Below are 23,869 nucleotides of genomic sequence, written 5' to 3'. Positions count from 1 at the left end.
TCAATTGTAATTAAAAACAAAATATACAAAATGGCAGGGAGAAACAGCAGAAAATAGAAGTGACCATATTAAAATTTTGGAAGATGGGAGGGCTTTCTAAACATAAATATAATAAAAGAAATTCTAAAGAAAAAGTCAGAAATTTGACAGAATTAATAAAGAAAATATTCTAGTTGTAAAAAATACATCCAAAATTTTAAAATAAACAAAAAACTGCTAAAAAATGCAATTATTAAAACAAAGGTTAGTATTATTAATATGCACATACAAATAATAAGAAAAATTCTAAGACCTAATTGATGAGTAGGCACAGAATATAAACAACTTAATTCATAGAAAAAGAAAAAACAAGTAGTCAACAAACTTATGGAAAAATATTCAGCCTCCTAGTAATAAAAGATATGCAAATTTACAAAAATGAGGTAAGAATAAACAATGATACACCCAGTGCTGGACAGAGGATGATAAACAGCCACATAAACATTAGTAGTGGGAGTGTAAACGTGTGGTATCATCTTGAAAAACAATTTGCTAAACTATATCAAAAGCATTTGAAGTGCTTTGACTCACTTCTGAGAACGACTCCTAAGGAAATTACTCTAAGTTAAGGAAAAAACTTTATGCACAAAGGTGTTGATAGTAGCACTATTTGTAGGATGAAAGAGTAATTGTTAAATAAACTACGGTAGTTTTTTGGATGGAATATAATGCAGGTATTAAAAGTTATGTTTAGGGTAAATATGCTTATAAAGTTAAATAAGCTGAAATAAAAACATATAAGAACAGCATGTAAAACAAACCTTTGCCTAGGAAAAAAAGATTAAAAGAAAAACTCCAAAAATATCAATAGTGATTGTAACTGGGTGGTGGGAATATGGATGATTTTTGTTCTCTGCTTTACTTTTCCACATTTTCCATTTTTTTTAAAGCATGGACTATTTTTATAATGAAAAGAAAAACATGATTATTACTTTTAAAGTCCCAGTTTATGCCCTAGGAAATGTATGAAGCAGCGATGATAAGAACACATAAACAAAAAACAAATGTATAAATTCAACTAGCAGAGTATTTACAGTGTCTGCAAATAACACACATACTTATCTGTTGTTGCTGTGTGCCACTGAACTGATTCCAACTCATATTGACCCTATAGGACAGAGTAAAACTGCCCCATAGGGTGTCCTAGGCTGTAAATGTTTATGGGAGCAGATCATCAGGTCTTTTCTCCCGCAGAGCAGCTGGTGGGTTCCAGGGCTTAACCGCTGTGTTACAGGGCATACTCACTTTTAATTACAATGATATCTTATGCATTTTACAATACCCAAACCCACTGCCTTTGAGTCAATTCTGACTCATAGCAACCCTATAGGACAGAGTAGAACTGCCCATAGGGTTTCCAAGGCTGTAATCTTTATGGAAACAAACTGCCACATCTTTCTCCCGTGGGTTTGAACTGCCGAAAGGTTGGCACTGGGTTTGGGTTTTGTAAAGTGCATAAGGTATCGTTGTAATTAAGAATGACTATGCCCTGGTGGCACAACGATTAAGAACTGGGCTACTAACTGAAAGGTCTGCAGTTTGAACCCACCAGCTGCTCTGTGGGAGAAAGATGTGGTAATCTGCCTCTGTAAAGATTTACAGGCTAGGAAACCCTATGGGGCAGTTCTACTCTGTCCTGTAGGGTCACTATGAGTCAGAATCAACTCAATGGCATACAACAATATATAGAGTATGGGAGTCCCTGGGTGGTACAGATGGTTATTGCACTTGAGTGCTAATTGAAAGGTTGGAGCTTTGAGCCAGAGGTGCCTCAGAAGAAAGGCCTGGCTATCTACTTCCAAAAAAACAGCGATTGAAAACCCTATGGAACACAGTTCTACCCTAACTGACACACATGGGGTCACCATGAGTCAGAATTCACTGGTTGACAGCTGGTTTTATATACAGTATATGTAGATAATATTTATATGTTGATGGGTGGGTATGAGGAATTGGTGTCTCTCTTCTAGTCAAAGAGATTATAGGGAAGGTGTTAGATGTCGGGAGGCATCTGAGTGATGGAACAGAGGGAAAATAGTGAAATATTGTTAACAGACATTCTGAGTGTACAGTATGAAAGCCTTAAGGTTAAGACTAGGATGAATAATAAAAGTTGTGATGAATAAAAAAGGGAAGTAAATATTGGGTGAAGAGACTGTCACTGACAAAAAAGACAATTCACTAAGTTAAAGGCCCTAAAGAGGAAGATCAGTTTGTCATAATGTGGTGGCTTGCACGTTGCTGTGATATTGGAAGCTATGCCATCAGTATTTCAAATACCAGCAGGGTCACCCATGGTGGACAGGTTTCAGCTGAGCTTCCAGACTAAGACAGACTAGGAAGAAGGACCTGGCGATTTACTTCTGAAAAAACTGGCTGGTGAAATCCTTATGAATAGCAGTGGAACATTGTCTGATATAGTGCCAGAAGATGAGCCCCTCAGGTTGGAAGGCACTCAAAATATGACTGGGGAAGAGCTGCCTCCTCAAGGTAGAGTCGACTTGGATGGAGTAAAGCTTTTGGGATCTTCATTTGCTGATATGACATGACTTAAAATGAGAAGAAACAGCTGCAAATATCCATTAATAATCAGAATATGGAATGTATGAAGTATGAATCTAGGAAAACTGGAAGTTGTTAAAAATGAAATGGAATGCATAAAGATCGATATCCTAGGCATTAGTGAGCTGAAATGCACTGGTGTTGGCCATTTTGAATAGAATAATCATAGGGTCTACTATGCTGGGAATGACAAATTGAAGAGGAACGGCGTTGCATTCATATCAAAAAGAACACTTCAAGATCTATCCTGAAGTACAATGCTGTCAGTGATAGAATAACATCCATGTGCCTACAAGAAAGACCAGTTAATACAACTATTATTCAAATTTATATACCAACCACTAATGCCAAAGATGAAGAAATGAAAGATTTTTACCAACTTCTACAGTCTGAAATTGATCCAACAAGCAATCAAGATGCATTGACAATTACTGGTGATTGGAATGTGAAAGTTGGAAACAAAGAAGGATTGGTAGTTGGAAAATATGGCTTTGGTGATAAAACTGACGCCGGAAATTGCATGACAGAATTTTGCAAGGCCAACGATCTATTCATTGGAAATACTTTTTTCAACAACATAAACAGTGATTATACATGTGGACCTCACTGGATGGAACACACAGGAATCAAATCGATGGTATCTGTGGAAAGAGACGATGCAGAAGCTCAATATCATCAGTCAGAACAAGGACAAGAACTGACTGCGGAGACCATCAATTGCCCATATGCAAATTCAAGGTGAAGCTGAAGAAAATCAAAACAAGTCAACGAGAGCCAAAGTATGACCTTAAGTATATCCCTAGAGACCATCTCAAGAATAAATTTGATGTACTGAACACTAATGACTGAAGACCAGACAAGTTGTGGGATGACATCAAGAATGTCATACATGAAGAAAGCAACAGGTCATTAAAAAGAGAAGAAAGAAAGGAAACACCAAAATGGATATCAGAAGAGACTCTGGAACTTGCTCTTGAATGTAGACTAGCTAAATCCAATGGAAGAAATGATGAAGTAAAAGAGCTGAACAGAAGATTTCAAAGGGCAGCTCGAGAGCACAAAGTATGATAATGAAATGTGCAAAGACCTGGAGTTAGAAAATCAAAAGGGAAGAACACACTCGGCATTCTCAAGCTAAAAGAACTGAGGAAAAATTCAAACCTTGAGTTGCAATATGGAAGGATTCTATGGGCAAATACTGAACGATGCTGGAAGCATCAAAAGAAGATGGAAGAAATACACAAGGTCACTGTACCAAAAATAATTGATCAACATTTAACCATTTCAGGAGGTAGCATATGATCAAGAGCTGACAGTATTGAAGGAAGAAGTCCAAGCTGCACTGAAGGCAGTGGTGAAAAACAAGGCTCCAAGAATTGACAGAATACCAACTGAGATGTTTCAACAAATGGATGCAAAAAAAGCGCTCACTTGTCTCAGCCAAGAAATTTGGAAGATAGCTACCCTGCCAATTGACCAGAAGAGATCCATATTTGTGCCCATTCCAAAGAAAGGTAATCCAACAGAAAGCAGAAATTATCAAATAATAATCATTAATATCACATGTAAGTAAAATTTTGCTGAAGATAATTCGAAAACCTGTTGCAACGGTACAAAGATAGGGAATAGCCAGAAATTCAAGCCAGAATCAGAAGAGGACATGGAACAAGGAGTATCACTGCTGATGTCAGATGGATCTTGGCTGAAAGCAGAGGACACCAGAAAGATGTTTACCTGTGTTTTATTGACTATGTAAAGGCATTCGACTGTGGGATCATAACAAATTATCGGTAACATTGCAAAGAATGAGAATTCCAGAACACTTAACTGTGCTCTTGAGGAACCTGTACATAGACCAAGAGGCAGCTGTTCAAACAGAACAAGGCGATACCGCGTGGTTTAAAAACAGGAAAGGTTTGTGTCAGGGTTGTATCATTTCACTATACTTATTCCTTCTGTATGCTGAGCAAATAATCAGAGAAGCTGGACTATATCAAGAAGAATGGGGCATCAGGATTGGAAGAAGACTAATAACAACCTGTGATATGCAGATGACATGACCTTGCTTGCTGAATGCAAAGAGGACTTGAAGCACTTACTGATAAAGATAAAAGACTACAGCCTTAGGTGTGGATTGCACTTCAACATAAAGAAAAACGAAATCTCACAAGTGGACCAATAAGCAACATCATGATAAATGGAGAAAGACTGAAGTTGTCAAGGATTTCATTTTACTTGGGTCCACAATCAACACTCATGGAAGCAGCAGTCAAGAAATCAAAAGACACATTGCACTAGGCAAATCTGCTGCAAAAGACCTCTTTAAAGTGTTGAAAAGCAAAGATGTCACTTTGAGGACTAAGGTGTGCCTGACCCAAGTCATGTCCTTTTCAATCGCCTCTTATGCATTTGAAAGCTGGACAGTGAATAAGGAAGACAGAAGAATTGATACCTTTGAATCATGGTATTGGTGAATGTCATGGATTGAATTGTGTACCCCAAAAATATCTGTCAACTTGGCTGGATCATGATTTCCAGTACGGTATGATTGTGTACCATTTTGTAATCTGATGTGATTTCTTTGTGTTGTAGACTCTATCACTATGATGTAATAAAATGGATTAGTGGCAGTTATACTGATGAGGTCTACAAGATTAGATAGTGTCTTAAGCCAATCTCTTTTGATATATAAAAGAGAAAAGTGAGCAGAGACACATGGGAACCTCATACTACCAAGAAAGCAGCACCTGAAGCAGAGCACGTCCTTTGGCCCTGAGGTTCCTGTGCTGAGACAGTCCCAGACCAAGGGAAGACTGATGCATCACAAGGACCTTCCTCCAGAGCCGACAGAGAGAAAGCCTTCTCCTGGAGCTGATGCCCTGAATTTGGACTTGTAGCCTATTGGACTGGGAGAGAATAAACTTCTCTTTGTTAAAGCCATCCACTTGTGATATTTCTGTTTTAGCATCACTAGATGACTAAGACAGTGAAGAATATTGAATATACCACGGACTGCCAAAAGAAGAAATGAGTATCTTGGAAGAAGTACAGACAGAATGCTCCTTGGAAACAAGGATGGCGAGAGTCTTAGGCTGGGTTCTCCAGAGAAGCAAAACCAGTGAAGTGTATATATATATGTGAGTGTGTGTGTGTGTGTGTGTGTGTGGAGAGAGAGAGATTTATATCAAGGAAACGGCTCACGTGGTTGTAGAGGTTGGAAAGTTCCAAGTTTGTGGGTCAGGCTGGAGGCTTCTCCTTACTCAAGTAGCTGCAGGGGCTGACAAACCCAGCATCGGCAGGTAAGCTGTTTGCTCAAGTCCTAAGAACCAAAGGCCAGATGAAGGATCCAGAGCAAGCAAAATCCCGTAAGCCTTGCCAGATAGTCCACATATATTTGATGCAGGCCACACCCCCAAGGAACCTGTCTTTCAACTGACTGGCTGCCCATAGCAGATCTTATCATGGAGATGATTACATTATATCAGATCTCATTATGGAGGTGATTACATCATTACATCACTGCCAAACTACATCACAATAGTCAAACTACTGAGAACTATGGCCCAGCCAAGATGACACACAAACTTAACCATCACAGCAAGACTTTGTCTCACGTACTTTGGACATGTTATCAGGAGGGACCAGTCTCTGAAGAAGGACATCATGCCTGGTAAAGCAGATGGTCAACTAAAAAAGAGGAAGACCCTCAATGGGATGGATTGACGCAGCAGTCCCAACAATGGGCCCAAACATAACAAGGATTGTGAGGACGGCGCAGGACGGGAGTGTTTCATTCTGTTATATCTAGGGTCAATATGAGTCGGAACTGACTCAACGACATCTAATAATAACAACAATAAAGAGGAAGATGTAAGCACCTAAGAAGCAATGGGCCAGAAAGCACACTTAGCCTTGGAACTCAGTGGAGGGGCGCTGGGTAGGAAGGGAAAATTTGGATAGGAGGCTATTGTAAAAGATGAGAAAGGGCATGTAGCCAGCTACATGTATGTATCATTACCTACTTCATCTGGGCTTCCCTCTCCTACTGTGGTCACATACCCACCATCTTAAGGGTTCCACAAACATAACAGCCATTACCTGAGGAATAAATTGCATTATCAGCCGTTGGCATGCTTGGGCTTATAAGTGTGGCAACAATAGAGTCCACAAGAAGGCAATGCCATAGAGCCGGGGAGTAATAGTTTTATAGAAATTTGTTTCCCTCTATTTCTCCATTCTGTTTTTAGGGTCAATGAAAGTATTTTTGCAGTTGAATGGAATAGCAGCTTCTAAGAAATAAAAAACAGATGTTAGAGGAAGGCATTCCAGGGTGAGTCAGGAGAAACCTTAAGGGCACTCTTTGCTCATGGCCTCCCCTACACTTTTCCTTGCTGTAATCTTGATAGATGCCCTTATCCCCAACTCTTCCTAGGCAACACCAAGCTGTTGTACATCTAAAAATGTCAAAATACATTAACTCCCAAGCCTGAGTGCCCTGTGGAAAGAAAAGGAAAGCTTAGCTTCTCTCAAAAGGAGTACTGTTATGTAATGGAACATATTTTTTCGTGATTCAGTTCTCAGATCTAGAGAAATATGTACAAATAAACTACTTTGGGGTGAATATTAATCATATAAAACCAACCTCTTAAAATAGAATTGAACTTAAATTTTCACAACTGTTTATTAAAGTTGTTCAGAATCAAGTGAAGTTGTTCTACATTAAAAAATGTTAATGCCCTTTTGGAAAGTTATAAGTATCATACTTCCTTGGAAATGTTAGCTGAAGTTTCTATAGGAACTTAACCACATCACATTCTTAACACATTTGTGGTATGCGTTTTTGGAATAACATGCAATTTATGGCACTGAATTACAATTGATGTGCAATTTATGGTATGTACCTGCATTTCTGATATATTTTTGAGATTATATTGACATGATTATGCACTAAATAGAGAAAATATATATAGGTAAAAATGTGTTTATATGGGAATATGATAACTATAATTCAATAATTTAAAAAATTTGGAAGCATTCCTTAATTTGTTTTAAAAGTTTTTATTATTTGCTCATGATTCTGTTGTGTGGGCGGTACCTGGAGGGATCCGCTTGTCTCCATTCCATGTGGTGTCATCTGGGATGTTTCACGTGGCTGGGGGCTGCTCGGATGACTTGGTTTGGGCTGTAAGTCTGGGCCCTCTGTTCTCCAGGTCTGCTGAATTCCTCAGTTGTCTTGAGTGTGACTTCTTCATGTGGTTAGTTAGCTTGGGTTTCCTCACACCATGGTGATCTCAGTTTAGTCAGACTTCGCAGAGCACAAAGTGTTAGTTGCCAGGCACTCTCAAAGCTTAGGCCTGACACTGGCACAGTGCCATTTTCACTGCATTCAATTGGTTGAAGCAGGTCCAAGGCCCCAGCCCAGATTCAATGTGAGACAAGCTCTACTCAAATGTGAATACTGGGAGACATGGTTCATGGGGGGACCATCTTTGGAGGCTAGCTACTACATCAATATTTATGAAAGAAATTCCATAAACATTAAACGGAGTCTATTTACTATCAAATAACCAAAAGCAAAGGAATGCTCAACTTAATTGCCTTTCACTACACAGAAGTCTACACTCCAATTTTTCTGATTTTTCCATGCTTTCTCCCAAATATGCTTCATTTAAATTCTTTCAGCACTGCAGTCTCTTCATTAGGTAAGTCCTAGCATGAGTCGCATTTAAAGTAAATGCTTCCAGATGTCTGAATGTCAAAACCCAGAAAAATTAAGATATAAATGATTTAATCTACATATTTGTTTAGAGTTGCCAACTTTGTAATTTTTTCTAATTGCAAAGTAAGAACATTAAAAAACTACTATAACTCTTGCTTCATAAAGGAAAGTACATTTAACGTTAAAAAAGGAGCAAAGAGAATTTCAGGACAGTCTGTTAAATTAGAACTGTTTATAAAAACTTACTATATGTCTTTATTCTTCTCATTTTACTGCAGGTCATAAAACTCCACCAAGGACTGCCACTGGCTCTTGGACCCAGTGTTTGGGAATCTCTAGAACATCGTATTCTGAACCTTGCTAAAAGCATTTCACATCTTTTCCTAGAGGCTGTAATCATAGTGATCACATTGCAAATTCTATAACTCCCTTTTATACATAGAATCGTTAAATCTGTGCTAATGTAAATACTACAATTGCAAAATACTTGTTTCTGAATTAGGATTGGATAGTGTTAGTATAACCAGTTAACTGGTTGCCATCAAGTCGATTCAACGCATGGCAACCCCATGCGTATCAGAGTAGAACTGTACTTCTTAGGGTTTCCAGTGGCTGATTTTTTTGGAAGTAGATCATCAGGCCTTTCTTTCAAGGCACCTCTGGGTGGACTCAAACTTCCAACCTTCAGTTAGCAGCCAAGTGCGGTAACCATTTGCACCACCCAGGGACCCCAGTGTTAGTATAGTCTGTAGTTCGAAGCGGGGGCTCTTGGGTTAGACTGTCTCTATTCCAGTCTGGGTCTGCCACCTTAGCAGCTGTGTCATGACCTTTAGCAAGTAACATAATCTCTCTGTACCTCAGTTTCCCCATCTGTGATATAGGCATAACCACAGGAGTGTTCTTTTGAAGTTTTAATGAGATATTATGTGTAAAGTACATGCTGTAATGCCTATCCACTCACCCCCCACCAGTTGCTGACCAGTCAATTCTGACTCATGGTGACCCCATGTATGTCAGTCAGAGTAGAACCGTGCTCCACAGGGTTTTCAATCGCTGATTTTTTGGAAATAGATTGTCAGGCTAGCACATGGTGAATACGAATGTATAATTAATACCACATTCTTATTATATTTATACATGGTATCAGTATTTTGCAATTGCAGTTAGGATCATAACATATAGTCTAAGGGTTACCTCAAATATCCATGATGCTTTTGAAAGAGTTTGGTCACAATTAGAAAACAGAATTTTAAAGTTGGCAGGACATTTTATGTCATATGATTCTATCATATTACAAGTGTATACTTTTTTATTAAAAAAATTTGATGTAGAGTCCATTTATCTTATGGTAAAAGACAATTAGTGGTGTGTTACAGTTATCAGACTACCTGATAGGTAAGTAAAATATATAGGCCCAAATATATTTCCAGTACCTTTGCCAGACTGGTTATCAGTCCCACTTACATTCATCGATACCACTGGTTTATCGTCTTAGCTACCTGCGCTTTTCATATGGGTCCAAATGGAAAGAAACATAATGTTCACAATTCTCTGAGAAACAACAAAATTCCTAAGAATACCTAAAAATGGTAATAAAAAAGGACAAGCAGGGCTTAGGAAATTTATTTTAGGGCAACTGCCAGATTTATTTTAAGCCCTATGCTTAAAAATAAATCTAATTCACATGACTGACTTAAAATACTGGAGCCAAGAAAAGTCACTGTAAAGGCATTTAATGAAGTACCTGAATTTTGTCTAGTTGTCTTCTTTGCTATGATTTTTGTGAAGACTTATTTCCTATCTTGATTATACAATGGATTTTATATCTAAATATTTCTAAGACATCTAATAAAATAAAAACAGAAATAGACATTTTCCAAACAACGTAAGATTTTTCTAACCTCTGACTCACACCATTAGGTTGATGGACTGTTCAGATGCTATACAATGCTTTTTACATAGAACAATTGGTTCATCTGTAGCATTTTCCAGTGTGGGGTAAAACATCCACGTTTTCTATTTCTAGAGCTCCTAATTTGACTAATGAGTAAAAATACTGATTAGAAATAAATTAAGGTACATTTCCTGCTTAACGCAGTGAAGAACATTATCAGCAGATTAAGTAACAAGTCTTTCATCCTCTCTCACACCACAGTCAATGAAGCAACTGAACTAGGAAGAAATGACCATTGTTTTTATGTTCTACATTAGTTTTGGTAAAATTGCAATGCTAAATTTCACGTAATGTACTGAAGTTTAAAAGACAGCATTACACATCAAGGAGGGAACTACAGTGGGGGTGTTAATGGTGTGAGAGAACTAGTATGAACGATTTAAAAATATCGACTTTTTTCTATGAAAAAAATTTTTTTAAAATTAAGTTGAGCTTCACTTCTATTGACCATATCTTAGAGTAAATATTTTAATGGTTCCCTGACACACACGCTTGGCTTGGAAGGGTTGAGTACTGCATTGCTTTGTAATTTTCCCACTGAATCCTAGACGGCTTAAACGTTGTGAGGCTCATGGTAGGCCGACGACAAAATACTAACGAAAAACAAACTCCACTGGTGTCAGAATGCTGGTGCCTGCCAACGAAAAGGCATCTTGCCTAAAAAAGAACCTACTTCCATAATAACAAAAACAAGAATAACAAACGCCTTTCTTGTCAGAATTCTCCGGACGGGCTGCAACCCAGAGGAAGCGGAGCTGGAGCAGCTGCCAGGACAGCGACCAGAGGCAGCGAGAGTTCCGCCCCGCCCAGACCTCCGCGGCTGCTCCAGCGCTCTGCGTGGCTCCCTAGAGCCGACCCGGGCGAGGGCGGTGCCACCCGCCGCACCCTCTCGGCTCCTCCCCGCTGCGCGCCTTCCCCGCGCGCCCGCGCGCCCGCGAGGCCCTGCTCCCGCTTGTCAGGCAGGACGGGCAGTGCAGAGGCGCCGGCGTGCACGCGCGCGGGGCGCCCGACTGGTTCCCCTTCCGAACGCCCGCGCCTCGCATGCGCAGTCCGCGCCGGCGGTCTCCGTTTGTTTGAACAGGAAGGCGGACATATTAGTCCCTCACTGCCCCCTTCGCCCCACCCCCCCCAGGCATTCGCTGCCGCGACTCGCCCTTTTCCCGGCCGGGACTGCAGCCCCTTTCAGAAGCTCCTCCATCAGCAGCTGCCGGGACCCGACTCTCGTCTTCCTCCTCGCCCGCTCTCCAGCCTTTCCTCTCTCCTAAGTGTCCATCGGGCACCGACCTCGCCCTGCCCCACCGGACACCGCGGCAGCAGCCCCAGCAGTGACGGGACAAAATGGGAGAGTGAGACTGTCCCGCGGGGACCACCTCTTAGCCGAGAAGGATCGGGACGTCTGGCCGGTCCAGAAGAGCCGGGGATGCGGAGCTAGAGCGTCTGCAGAGCCTCAGAGCGGAGCGGGCCGGGCCGGTGGCCCAAGCGGCGGCAGCAGCTGGCATAGCTCCTCACCCGCCCTTCGCTTTTCCCTTTCCTCTTCTCCCTCCCTTGCTTGCCCAGAGGGAGTCTCCACCCTGCTTCTCTTTCTCTCCCTCCTCCTGCCCATCTCGGGACGGGGAACCCTCCATTGCGAAGGCGGCCGGGGCCCGCTAGGCTGAAGCACCTCGCCGGAGCGACTAGGCTGGTGGCGACGGCTCTGTCGGCTGTCGTGAGGAGCTGCCGGGTGGGATGCGACTTTGGGAGTCCGAGCGGCTGTGGGTCGCTGTTGGCCCGGGGTCTGGAGAGCGGAGATCCCCTCAGTGAGGGGGAGGAGGGGGAACCGGGCGCACCTGGTGACCCTAAGGTTCCGGCTCCTCCGCCCGGCGGCTGCGAACCCACCGCAGAGGAAGTTGGTTGAAATTGCTTTCCGCTGCAGGTACAAGGGTATTGTCATAGTAGCAGCAACATGTCGACTGGGGACAGTTTTGAGACTCGGTTTGAAAAAATCGACAACCTGCTGCGGGATCCCAAGTCGGAAGTGAATTCGGATTGTTTGCTGGTGAGTAGCATTTGTTCTCTTGTGCTTGTCTGGGCTTCTGTATGCATTGCCTTCCTCTTGCTTTCAGTTTGGTTAGCTGCACAAGAAAGTTTCAGGTGTGCAGAGTCTTCTCAGAAAACACCAGATTTCTGTTTTCCGAAGAATCTTGAAGTACTACCCAAATCTCATGGCGTGGCCCTGTTTATTCTTTGACTAGCTTCGTCCCAGCTACTCCCTCAACTTTTAGCTCTGACTCAGTTCATGAGTACACAAACGACACTTATAAACTGCTGTTGCAGGCATCATATAAAAATTATCATGTTAAAGTTTACTAAGTATATAAATAGTGTGTTGAATGGCGGTCTTAGTAATAATTTTTCTGATCGGTTTGACTGTAATGTAGGAGAGACTACTTTCCATTTACAGCGATTTAGCTCCTAAGGGTTTAGTTTTTACAACTTGAAAGTGACAATAGAGAATTGATATTGAAGAAGTGATTTTTGAGCCAAAATGTCATAAGTGTCTTGGGCCTGAAGGAACTTTTTGCTGAACTGTTAAGTGTAAGAACCCAAGATTACTGATCATAGGTCATCACAATTTAACTTCTTTGATATTGTTGATTACAAAAGTACCACCCTTTACTGAACAACTACAGTTATTTAACAGTTCTAATTTAGTCCAAATAAAACCACATGATCTCTAAGATGAAAATCTCTAAGATAAAAAAAAAATTTCAGGGAGCAGGTGTATGGACAGGATTTTACAGCATCTTTAGAGAATTAGTTTTAGAAATACCCAGTATTGGGATTAAGATTGAGGGAACAAAATAATGCAATTCAGAGAAATATACCATTTTAAAATCTCATCTTCAGTTGGAGGAAAATTATGTAGATTATTTAAAATTACATGCATTTCAGTTACTCTAAATACCTGTGTAAGTTTTTAAATTAGTATGGTTTTACAAGAACGTTTCTCCCTTAAACTTTCAGCATTAAGCTAAGCATCCTTGACTGTGAAATGTCTCATCCACATTATGGATGCTCTTCATATTGAAAAACAAGAAGATTGATAGTACAATTTAAAACATTTTATTAAATGTAAGAAATTAGAACACAGCTTTCTAATAGGGATTTCCATAACTTTTAAGAAGTCTAATTCTCCTTTTACCCCATTTCCATGTACCTTTGCTTTTATTTTACTTATTGTTCTTATTCCATGAAGCAGCATGAAGGGAGGGTTTGGTAGTTTGTTTTTGCTTTAGTTGTCTTCTAGCCTCTTGCCACAACTTCGTTTGGTGGGAACCTCAACAAATATGATGTGTGGAGGATACAAGGAAATACAAGTCACGGACTCTTTCTTCATGAAATTTACAATTCTATTTAGGAAAACAAGACTTAATCCCAGGTGGCGTACATAGAAACAAAACAAAACACCTCTCAGATTAGAAAATATGTGATAAATTCCAGGTGATTGGTATAGGTAATATGTGCTCTTGGAAATTGAAAGGAAGAAGAAATCACTGTGAACTGAGAGAGCTAGAGTATGCTTTATGATGAAGGATGGATAGATTGAGGGAGAGGAGGATAACATGAATAAAGGGATGGAGACATAACTGGCCATCACATGTTTAGGGGAACAGGAGACAATAAATTTGGAAGGATATATCGGAGTTAGATTGTGGAGGGTTTGATTGCTTGACTGAGCAAGGAGTTTAATATTTTCTTCAGTATGTTGCATCCATTAAATGTTTATAAACAAGACTGCAGCATGGTGAATGAAGAAGATGAATCTGGTAGTTGTGTACAGGATGAGTTAGTGTGGAAAGAGATTGGAGATAGGCTGAGATTGGGGAGTTTTTAGTTCAGAAATGATAGAAGTCCAAAATTGGCATGAGAAAGGGGGAAGAAGAATTGATGGAATTAGATTAGCAGGGTTGGGGAAGAGAAGGGAGAAACAGAGAGGGAATAGTCAGATGACTCTAAAATTTTGAGTCTGGATTATAGGGAGGATAATGAAAACATGGGTAAAAACAGTTAGGTTGGGATTGGAAATTGATTGGGAAGAATAGATTTACAGATAAATCCAATTTAAATTTGTTGTGTTTGAGGGGATAGTGGAACAGCCATGAAGAAATGACCTGTAGACTATTGGAGATACGAAACCAAGCTCATCATTAAAGATAAAGTTTGGAAATCATTTGCCACAGAGGTGCAAGTTGAAACTGATAACAGTGATAAAGGGAGACAGTAGTATACAGAGAAAACAGGATAAAAGGAGAAGGTTGAACAAAGAGGAAGCACCACAGCCATTCAGAGTTAGGAGAGCCAGGTATCTTTTCTTGTAATCTTGGCCCTTTTTTCTGTTTAGTTCCACAATTGTTTATTTGATAGCTGTTATTTAAATTTTATCACCATCACAATCTAAACTTGAATTTTTCTTTGGAGAGCAAAAATCCTCTTTCCAGTTTTTTGTAGTGCCTAGCGTGAATTTTCTCTGCGTGATATTTTGTGCTTAACATTGAGCGTTCATTCATTCATTCATTCTGTTCTGCTGTTCAGAATGATCTATCAGATAACTTTACCTTTTTCAGTCTTTTTATTCTCTCTATCTGGACTGTGGACATCCTCATTTATTGCAGGGACAATACCACTTTCACCCTGGTTGCCTTTCTTTCTGTTATTTTGGCCTTTGTTCTTTTATTTAACTGATAGTTATTGAGTACTTATTATGTGATAAGGGCAATACTGTAGTGCTAGATATTTTTTGTAATCTCAAAAAAATAAGGTTGTCCAATTATGTTTATTCTTCACTTCCTTGACTAGATCAGAAATGGAAGTTCCCAATCCTTTTATTTTCAGAACACTTTGCCGGCAAGTCTTTTTAAAACACCTTACCACAAAACATCTCTTTTGCTGAGATGCTAGTAATAAATATTGTTGTTTTAGTTGCCGTTGAGTCGATTCTGACACCGTGTGTGCAGAGTAGAAGTGCTTCATAGGGTTTTCAAGGCTGTGACCTTTTGGAAGCAGATCTCCAGGCCTATCTTCCGAGGTGCCTCTGGATGGGTTTGAACCACCAACCTTTCCTCTAGTAGTGGAGTGCTTGATCATTTGTACCACCCAGGGACTCCTGTGATAAATGTTAGTAGTTATAAAATCATGTAGCTGGAAGAAACCCTGAGAAATGGGTATCCAACCTTTTCTTGAACACCTATAATTTTTTTAAAAAAACACACAAGTCTCATTTTCATATTATAAACAAATGCAAAAATAGTCTGCAAATCCTAAGATAATAATATGATAACCATTCAGTTGTTTCCTAGATCATTTAAATTACTTAGTCTTGGTTTTCTGCAAGTGAGATTCTTTCCAGTGGCCTTATGATTATCTTTCTTACTGTCCATGTTAAGGTTTGTAAGATTATCAAGAAGTGTTTTCCTTTTTCCAACTTTTTTAGGATTGTTTCATCTAGGGCTTATAACAATTTCTCAGTAGGTTTTGTGTACCCGTGAAGAGTGAGGGATAGAGTTTAATTAAGTTTGTTTAATTTTTCCAGAGGAAAAAATGCATGATTCTTAGAAAGGAAAAACAGAAGTGGGTGGGAGGGCTAGGGATATATTTATCTTGAAGTTTGAAGTAGATTTCATGAATATACAGCTATCTTGCCTGTAGCATGTTTAGCACACTGTTTCAGGATGACAGTTAATCAAGAGCATGACCTTTCTTTCCAGTTTTTATTTAGTTGGTGGAGGTGTCACAATGGTCCGGTGGTAGAGAGAGAAGGGAACCAATATTGGTTGAACAATGAGTTCTACTATCGTGCCTCCCCTTGGTGCATATTTGTTACCACTTCTCATTAGTCAGTTTTTCAGAATGTGGAAGGCAAATGTAAATGAAGTTTCCTATGTTTTTGAGTTTTTCTTCCTTTAAATTCTCTTTCCTGAGCTTCCTTTTCCATCTTTCATTGCTAACTTCTTTTTCCACCGTTTAATCTTACAGTTTCAACTATTGTCATCTCTATGCTCGTGATATTCAAATCTTGATTTTTAGAGTTTTATCTGATTTCAGATCCTAAATGTATGTATGATTGCCTACAGGCATCTCTACTTGCGTGTCATGTTATCACTCAAATTTGTCATATCCCGAAGTAAGCTTTCTCCCATATACTTACCTCTTTTGTCATTAGTGCCACTACTATACGTGTCACTCAACTAGAATTTTTATTGTGAGCTTTGACCATTTTAGGCCACACATATGCCACTTTACTCTTGGATTATTACAACAGATTTTGGCTAGCATTCTAAATTCTGTATTATTGCTGTATAATTGAATTGAACACATTTGGGGTTATGTTACTGCTTGTGGAATGAAAAGACCTGAGGTCATGAAATGTTTGGGCTTTAAAGCTGTGTGCCTGCCAGTGTTCATAATTTTTTTAATTAATAGATGTTGCCAATATCAGTTGCATATCTGGTTAGTTTGGACCAGACTGTTCTGATGTTAAAGAGCCCTGGTGTGACACAGTGGTTAAAGCAATCAACTGCTAACAGAAAGGTCGGTGATTCAGAACCCCCATTGGCTCCGTGGGAGAAAGATGTGGCAGTCTGCTTTCATACAGATTTACAGCCTTGGAAACCCTATGGGGTTGCTGTGAATCGGAATCGATGGCAGTAGGTTTGGGTTTTGATGTTAACATGGTGCAAGAAATTTTTTAAAAAAGAGATTATTCTTCTAATTTGTTGATTCATTCATCAAATCTTTATGTAGGGTCTAAACATGGGCTGAAATCTAGGCTCTGCCATGTACTTGCCTGATAGTTTGAGTTATTTTAACCTCTTAAAGGTTGATGCATCTTCAGGAAAATGGGGAGATAATAGTACCAGATTATTGTAAGAATTAAATAATATAAGCAAAGCAATTATCACAGTATCTGGTATTTAGTAAGTGTTTGATAATTGGTAACTATTATTATTTGTCCTGGAGCCCTGGTGACACAGTGCTTATTAAGAGCTTGTCTGCTAACCCGAAGGTCAGCAGTTCGAATCCACCAGCCGCTCCTTGGAAACCCTATGGGACAGTTCTACTCTGTCCTGTAGGGTCGCTATGAGTCAGAATCGACTCAGCAACAACTGGTTTTTGATTTATTATTATTGTGTTACTGTTGATAAAGCAGAGGGTCAGTGAAAAAGAGGAAGACCCTCAGTGAGATGGATTGACACAGTGGCTGCAACAGTGGGCTCAAACACAGCAATGATCGTGAGGATGGTGCAGTACTGGGCAGCGTTTTGTTCTGTTGTATATATAGTTGCTATGAGTTGGAACTGACTCTACAGCACCTAATTACAACAATTATTATTGTTCTACTTATAGTATTCCTGTTATATGCTAGCCACTGTGCTTGGGCTGGAAGTTAATATTTGTTGTCTTTTCTCAGTACAGGGTAATTTATCTGGCACGTCAAACCAAGCCCATAAATTCATAATCCAGTTTTGCTTTATTGAAGCATCTATCTAAGCTTCAGAGCCAATTGTAGTGGAAAATGGAGGTATTTAGATGTGCTATGATAGAATGGGGAGGGACTTTTTGAAAGTATTCATTTAGTCATGATTTATAACATACCTACTTTGTGCAGAGGGTTTAGATTGATATGAAAGGCAGTTGGGAGCTATGCATGTCTTGTGGAAATTTAGTTGTTATCTTGCTCCCTTTATATGTGTATCTTTTATACTTTTAGTATGTGTTTTGTAAATAGGCCCTCTTGCACTACAAGGACCTGTGGGTGTATAGAGAGTGGCTCAGAGTAACAGCTGAGACATGAATTAGTCCATTCATTAATCATTTGAGTCAGAAATGTTTTTAATCCAGAAGAAGGAACCAAATATACAATTTTATAATGAACAAAGAGTAAATTCTCAGTTTTAGATTAGACTTTGCATAATTTTAGTTTAATTTTATTTCATGATTATAAGTTTTGGTATTGTGTATATCTGGTAAAAACTAGAGATTCTATTATGATAAATTTGAGAAAAGCCCACATATCAGGAAATATTACATATGGAGTTCTATTGCTGAAGATAGTCCAAAAGTCCCACTTACTCCTCTTCATTCTCACTAAATAAGGGGTACATCTGTTTAGTTTAAGTTTAGAGCATAGTGATTGATACCACACGTATGTATGTTCAGTATGAACAGATAATACTGCATTTCATAATGGACAATATTTTTGTTAAAAATATGCTGCTACCACAGTGTAGTGAAAAGAACACTGGACTGGAAATTCATAGGATTGGCATAGCCTTGTTTTGCCGTTAACCCTCTGTGTGATCTAGTAAAGTTATCTAGGTTTCAGTTTCTCCACTTACAGAATAAAGAGTTAGACCAGATAATTGCTGATGTCCTTTGCATCTTTAAACATTCTAGTCTTTATTATACTTCAACAAAAAGTTAAAAAAATTACAAAAGTGTTTTAAAAATCTAAAAAATAAAATTAAAAAGTTAAATGTTGGGGTAGAAGCATGAGACTTAGAACCCTGTATAGCTTTGGAAGATCATCCTAAACTAATTTTTAATTGTTATATCTGGCACTTATTCTTTTTTGAATTTGTTGCTTGTTTTCGTAACAGTAGGGATTTGTACTTTTTGAACATAGAAAGTAGTAATTAAGTTATTCATTTGTATATCCACTAAAATGTACACATGTAGTTTACTTCTCTAATATACCTGCCCTGCCTGTTTGGGATTGTGAAATATAAAGTACCTTTTTATTATACTTCCCTAAACAATTAGTAGGAAGTTAGATACTCAAATTAATGTCCAAAGTGATGTCTCGGAGAGATGTGAGGTTGCCTTACACTTGTGTCATATTTTGAAAGGTGGCTAACCTATGTCCCCTCTTTATTGATCCATCCATACTTCCCTATATCTCAGATCATTTTCTGGAACCAGTTTTGTAACAGTGGACCATAGTTAACTCTTCTTTTTTCTCTTGGCTGTTATTCATTCTTCCACCAAATATTTACTTGATATGTACTGTGCGCTAGGCACTCTGATGGGCACTGACGACACCATGGTGAGTAAAAACAAACATGGGTCCCTGCTTTCATATAATTTATAATCTCAGGAAAAAGATTAATTATGAATAGATAGGTATGGAGGAAGGCTTGGAGGGGAGGTAAGAGATATGATCATGCCTTTCCATTAAGATTTGGGACACATTCAAGTTTGAGATCTATTGTTATAGTGGAAAGAACATGGATTTTTTTTTTTTTTTTTTTTGGGTAGGAGGAGGAGCCCTGATGGCGCAGTGTCTAAAAGCTTAGCTGCTAACTGAAAGGTTGGCGGCTTGAACCCACTGGCTGCTCCGTGGGAGAAAGATGTGCTAGTTTTGCTTGTATAAAGATTACAGCCTTAGGGACCCTATGGGGCATGTTGTCGGGGAAAAACATCATAACGCTTAGTAAAGCAAAAAGAAAGTTTTATTCGGCATGTATTCAAAAGGACAAAAGTGGGAAAAGGACAACCATGCTGCCAGAGCCATGTCTGCCCGAGTCCAAGGAAATATCACAGAACAGACAAAAGTGGGAAAACGGACAAGCATGCTGCTAGAGCCATGTCTGCCCGAGTCCAAAGAATATTATAGAACAGGCAAGAATGGGAAAATGGACAAGCATGCTGCCATAGCCATGTCTTCCCGAGTCCAAAGAATATTACAGAATAGGCAAGAGTGGGAAAACAGACAAGCATGCTGCCACATCCATGTCTGCCCGAGTCCAAAGAACAGTTACAGAGCTGTCAGTATATATTAACATTACAAATGGGCAAAACCATTGAAAGCTTAGCCTTTTCAGATTGGCTAGAAACTGTGATCCGACATTTTGAATTGTCTTTCTTAACAATCATTGGTACAGGTTTCAGTAACAAGAGTCCGGAGGGTCTTCATTGGTCCAACAAATTGCTATTCACTGAATGCTAATGGAAAAAGATAAGAGTGGAAAGTCTTTTGTGTTGTGCTTGATCTGCTTTATGTGAAAGTTTCCCTAAAAGATATTTTTCAAGATTATCTTAGCTATTGTCTTTATACCTCAGGGCCCAGTTGATGTGTCCTTGTGAGTCCTTGTGAGCCCGGCTCCAGCTGGGTCACATTCTCATGCTCAAGGAGAGGGAATGAATGGTTCCACTATCCTTTCCTTAATCAGACAGTTCTGCTGTGTCCTTTAGGATCACTGTGAGTTGGAATCGACTTGGAAGGCAATGGGTTTTTTACATTATATAGGGAAAATTTTAAACATACATAGAAGTAGGGAAATAGTATCGTGAACCCCCATTTCCCAGATTATGCAGTTTTCAAAATTTTGTCACACTTGCTTCATCCATCACCCTTTTTCTTGCCAAAATATTTTAAAGTAAATTGAAGACATTGTCATTTCACCATTACATACTTCAGTAAGCATCTCTTTTAAAAAAAAAGATCATTTTCTTACTTAACCACAGTGGCCGTTTTACCTAACAAAATTAAAAACTCCTTGGTATCATTAATTCCCGGTTTACATTCACATTTCCCTGATCGCCTAAGACAGTGTTTTTTTTTGCAGTTACTTTATTAGAATCTGAGATCCAGACAAAATCCACATGTTGCTTTTGTTAGATGTTTCAAGTCTCTTTTTAATGTAGTCTCTTCTCCCTTTTTTCTCTAAACACTTGCCCCCACCCCCATTGTCTTGTTGAAGAAACTAGATCAGTGGTACTGTACAATGATTTCACATTCTGGGTTTTTGTTTTTGTTTCCTTGTGATATCATTGAACTTGTTTCTGTATACTCCATATTTCCTGTAAACTAGTAGTTAGATCTAAAAGCTTGATTTCATTATTTAAGATTTTTAGTCAAACATACTTCGTAGATTGTTCCTGTGTGTTTTCTTTTGCATCACATTAGGGGCCACATAATGTATGACTGGGCACCCTTAATAATACTAACTTTGATCTGTGTGTTCAGGTGGTAACAGCCTGTGATAGTTTCTTTTGTAAAATCCTTTATCAACCTTCCATTTGCTGTGGTTGTTGTTAGGTGCCACTGAAGGGACAAGGGAAGAGAGCAATTGGGGGAGGTAGCTCTATGGAGTGGGCTATCTGACAGGGACTGTGATTTTAAGTAGAGAGAAATAACCAACTCATATTGATCTGGCAGTAAGGAAGCTGGAGGAGTGTCTCCCCTGACCTTATTCTCCTCTTGCTCAACAGTCTCCCGTTGGGGACTCTGCCGGAAAGCTAATATGCAGAAGAGTCCGTTGATAAAAGTCCATGTTGTTGTTGTTGTGCACCGTCAAGTTGATTCTGACTCATGGTGACCCTATAGGACAGAGTAGAACTACCCTATAGGGTTTCCTAGGCAAATCTTTATGGAAGCAGATCACCAGGTCTTTTCTCCCACAGAGCTGCAGGTGGGTTACCGCTGACCTTTCAGTTAGTAGACAAGTTCTTAACCGTTGCACCACCAGGGATCCTTGATAACAGTCCACAAGGGTCAGCAGATGATATATCCAATATCTCTAGTTACCAAAAAGGAGACTAGTGACCAGTGTAATTTAATTTTGTTCCCTCCCTCTTTCCTTTTTCTTCATCTTTTTTGTTTTGATTTTAATTTTTGGTATAATTATGGAAACATTTTAAGAAATATGTTTGGTGTGTTTTAGTCCATTTTCGTCATCCTTTCTGATGCTCAATTTGTCCAATCTTTGGCTAATGGGACCTTCTTCACATTGTTTCCCATGTTATTTTTATAAGACCCTAATAATCTTAGATAGAATTTCCTTGCTTTTTGTTACAATAAGATGCCCAGTCTCATCTTGTACATTTTTGTCCCAGACTTGGAAATCAGCCATTCCTCCAGGAAACTGTTCCTTTTAGTGGAAGATGATCTTTTAAGACCACAGCCTGGGTGCTAGAAGTACTTATTACTGCTGGGTTGAAATTGCTTCTTGTCCTTGTTTGGTGAATAGAGCTATGAAATTTTATTTTTTTAAAAAAAGAAAAAGTAGTTTATACTGATAATTCTAATTTCTGTTTATCATCACAGCGTTTTTACTTCTTTGAGTTTATATTTGAATTTTTTTTCTTTTACCTGGAAAATCTTAGTTCTGACAACATTAGCACAATTATTTATTTTATCCTACTATGTGTAAGTATATTATGTCTAACAATTGTTGTTAGGTGCCCTCAAGTCAATTTTCAACTCACAGCAACCCCATGTGACAGTAGAACTGCCTCATAGGGTTTTCTTGGCTGTAATCTTTTGTTTGTTTAATTCTATTTTTTTTTTTTTATTGTACTTTAGATGAAGGTTTACAGAGCAAACTAGTTTCTCATTAAACTGTTAGTACACATATTGTTTTGTGACATTGCTTGCCAACCCCACGACATGTCGACACTCTCCCCTTCTCAACCATGGGTTCCCCGTTACCAGCTTTCCTGTCCCATTTAGTCTCGTTTTGTTTTATGGACCTGTCTAAGGTCCCTATGAGTCAGAACTGACTCGATGGCATACAACAGCAACAATCTTTGGCTAAAGGTGAACCTCAGGAGTGACTTCAGTACTGAGTTAAAAGGGTGTTTGGGGGCCATACTCTTCAGGGTTTCTCCAGTCTCTGTCAGACCGTTAAGTCTGGTCTTTTTTGGTGAGTTTGAATTTTGTTGTACATTTTTCTCCAGCTTCGTCCAGGACCCTCTACTATGATCCCTGTCAGAGCAGTCAGTGGTGGTAGCTGGGTACCATTGAGTTGTGTTGAATTCTGTCTGGTGGAAGTTGTGGTAGTTGTGGTCCATTAGTCCTTTGGACTAATCTTTACCTTGTGTCTTTGGTTTTCTTCATTCTCCTTTGCTTCTTATCAGTTAGGACCAGTGGAGTATCTTAGATGGCTGCTCACAAGCTTTTAAGACCCCAGATGCTACTCGCCATAGTAGAATATAGAACATTTTCTTTATAAACTATGTTATGCCAATTGAGCTAGATGTCCCCTGAGACCATGGTCCCCAGCACTCATAGGCTGTAATCTTTATGGGAGCAGATTGCCAAGTCTTTCTCTCGCGGAGCCACTAGACGGGTTAGAACATCTGACCTTTTGATTAGCAGCCAAACGCTTAACTGTTGCTCCACCAGGGCTCCTTATGTCTTATAATAAAACTACTAAGTGAAGTTTACAATTTCATTGTACTTCTTTTGATCTTAGAATAGTCTGTCAAGAATATGTAGTCAAAATACTGTGTTCTGAAGTCACTCGAAGTAATGCTTTTCTCTGTGTGATTGTGTCACCAGTTTGACATCAATTTGGTTCTTATTTTGTTATTAATTTTTAAGAATTGCCTTTCCTTTTTCACTTAATCTTATCTTTTTATGTATATAAAATATTTACATGGTTTAAAAGTGAAAACTATACAACAAAATATATTCAGAGGATTCTCACTTCCATACTTGCCCTCCTCACCCAACTCTTTTCCTTCCCACATTTTTATTAGTTTTTTGATTTAATACTCCAATGTTTTGTCTCATAAATATAAGCAAATACATATACACATGTATACATATGTGT

General features: G+C 39.1%; 1 protein-coding gene across 3 annotated transcripts in view; it reads left to right on the top strand.

Moving 5' to 3' along the window:
- Positions 1-11,405: 11,405 nt before the first annotated feature.
- The window catches only part of ROCK1 (Rho associated coiled-coil containing protein kinase 1), a 50,083-nt gene continuing 37,619 nt past the window's right edge, over positions 11,406-23,869 (top strand). The window contains exon 1 of one of the 3 annotated variants that reach the window (XR_002825848.1): positions 11,406-12,309. Coding sequence is in view for 1 of the 3 variants with exons in the window: in XM_023742046.1 (XP_023597814.1) it covers positions 12,217-12,309 (93 nt within the window). In the remaining 2 variants the exon portion in view is untranslated. The remainder of the gene's footprint in view (positions 12,310-23,869) is intronic. The other 2 variants (XM_023742046.1, XR_002825847.1) reach the window with 2 other exon arrangements.

Source organism: Trichechus manatus, unplaced genomic scaffold (genome assembly GCF_000243295.1).
Source record: "Trichechus manatus latirostris isolate Lorelei unplaced genomic scaffold, TriManLat1.0 scaffold00199, whole genome shotgun sequence".
In the NCBI taxonomy this organism is placed as follows: domain Eukaryota; kingdom Metazoa; phylum Chordata; class Mammalia; order Sirenia; family Trichechidae; genus Trichechus; species Trichechus manatus.
Note: the sequence above shows the minus strand (reverse complement) of the source record. Positions and strands in the feature narration are given on the sequence as shown.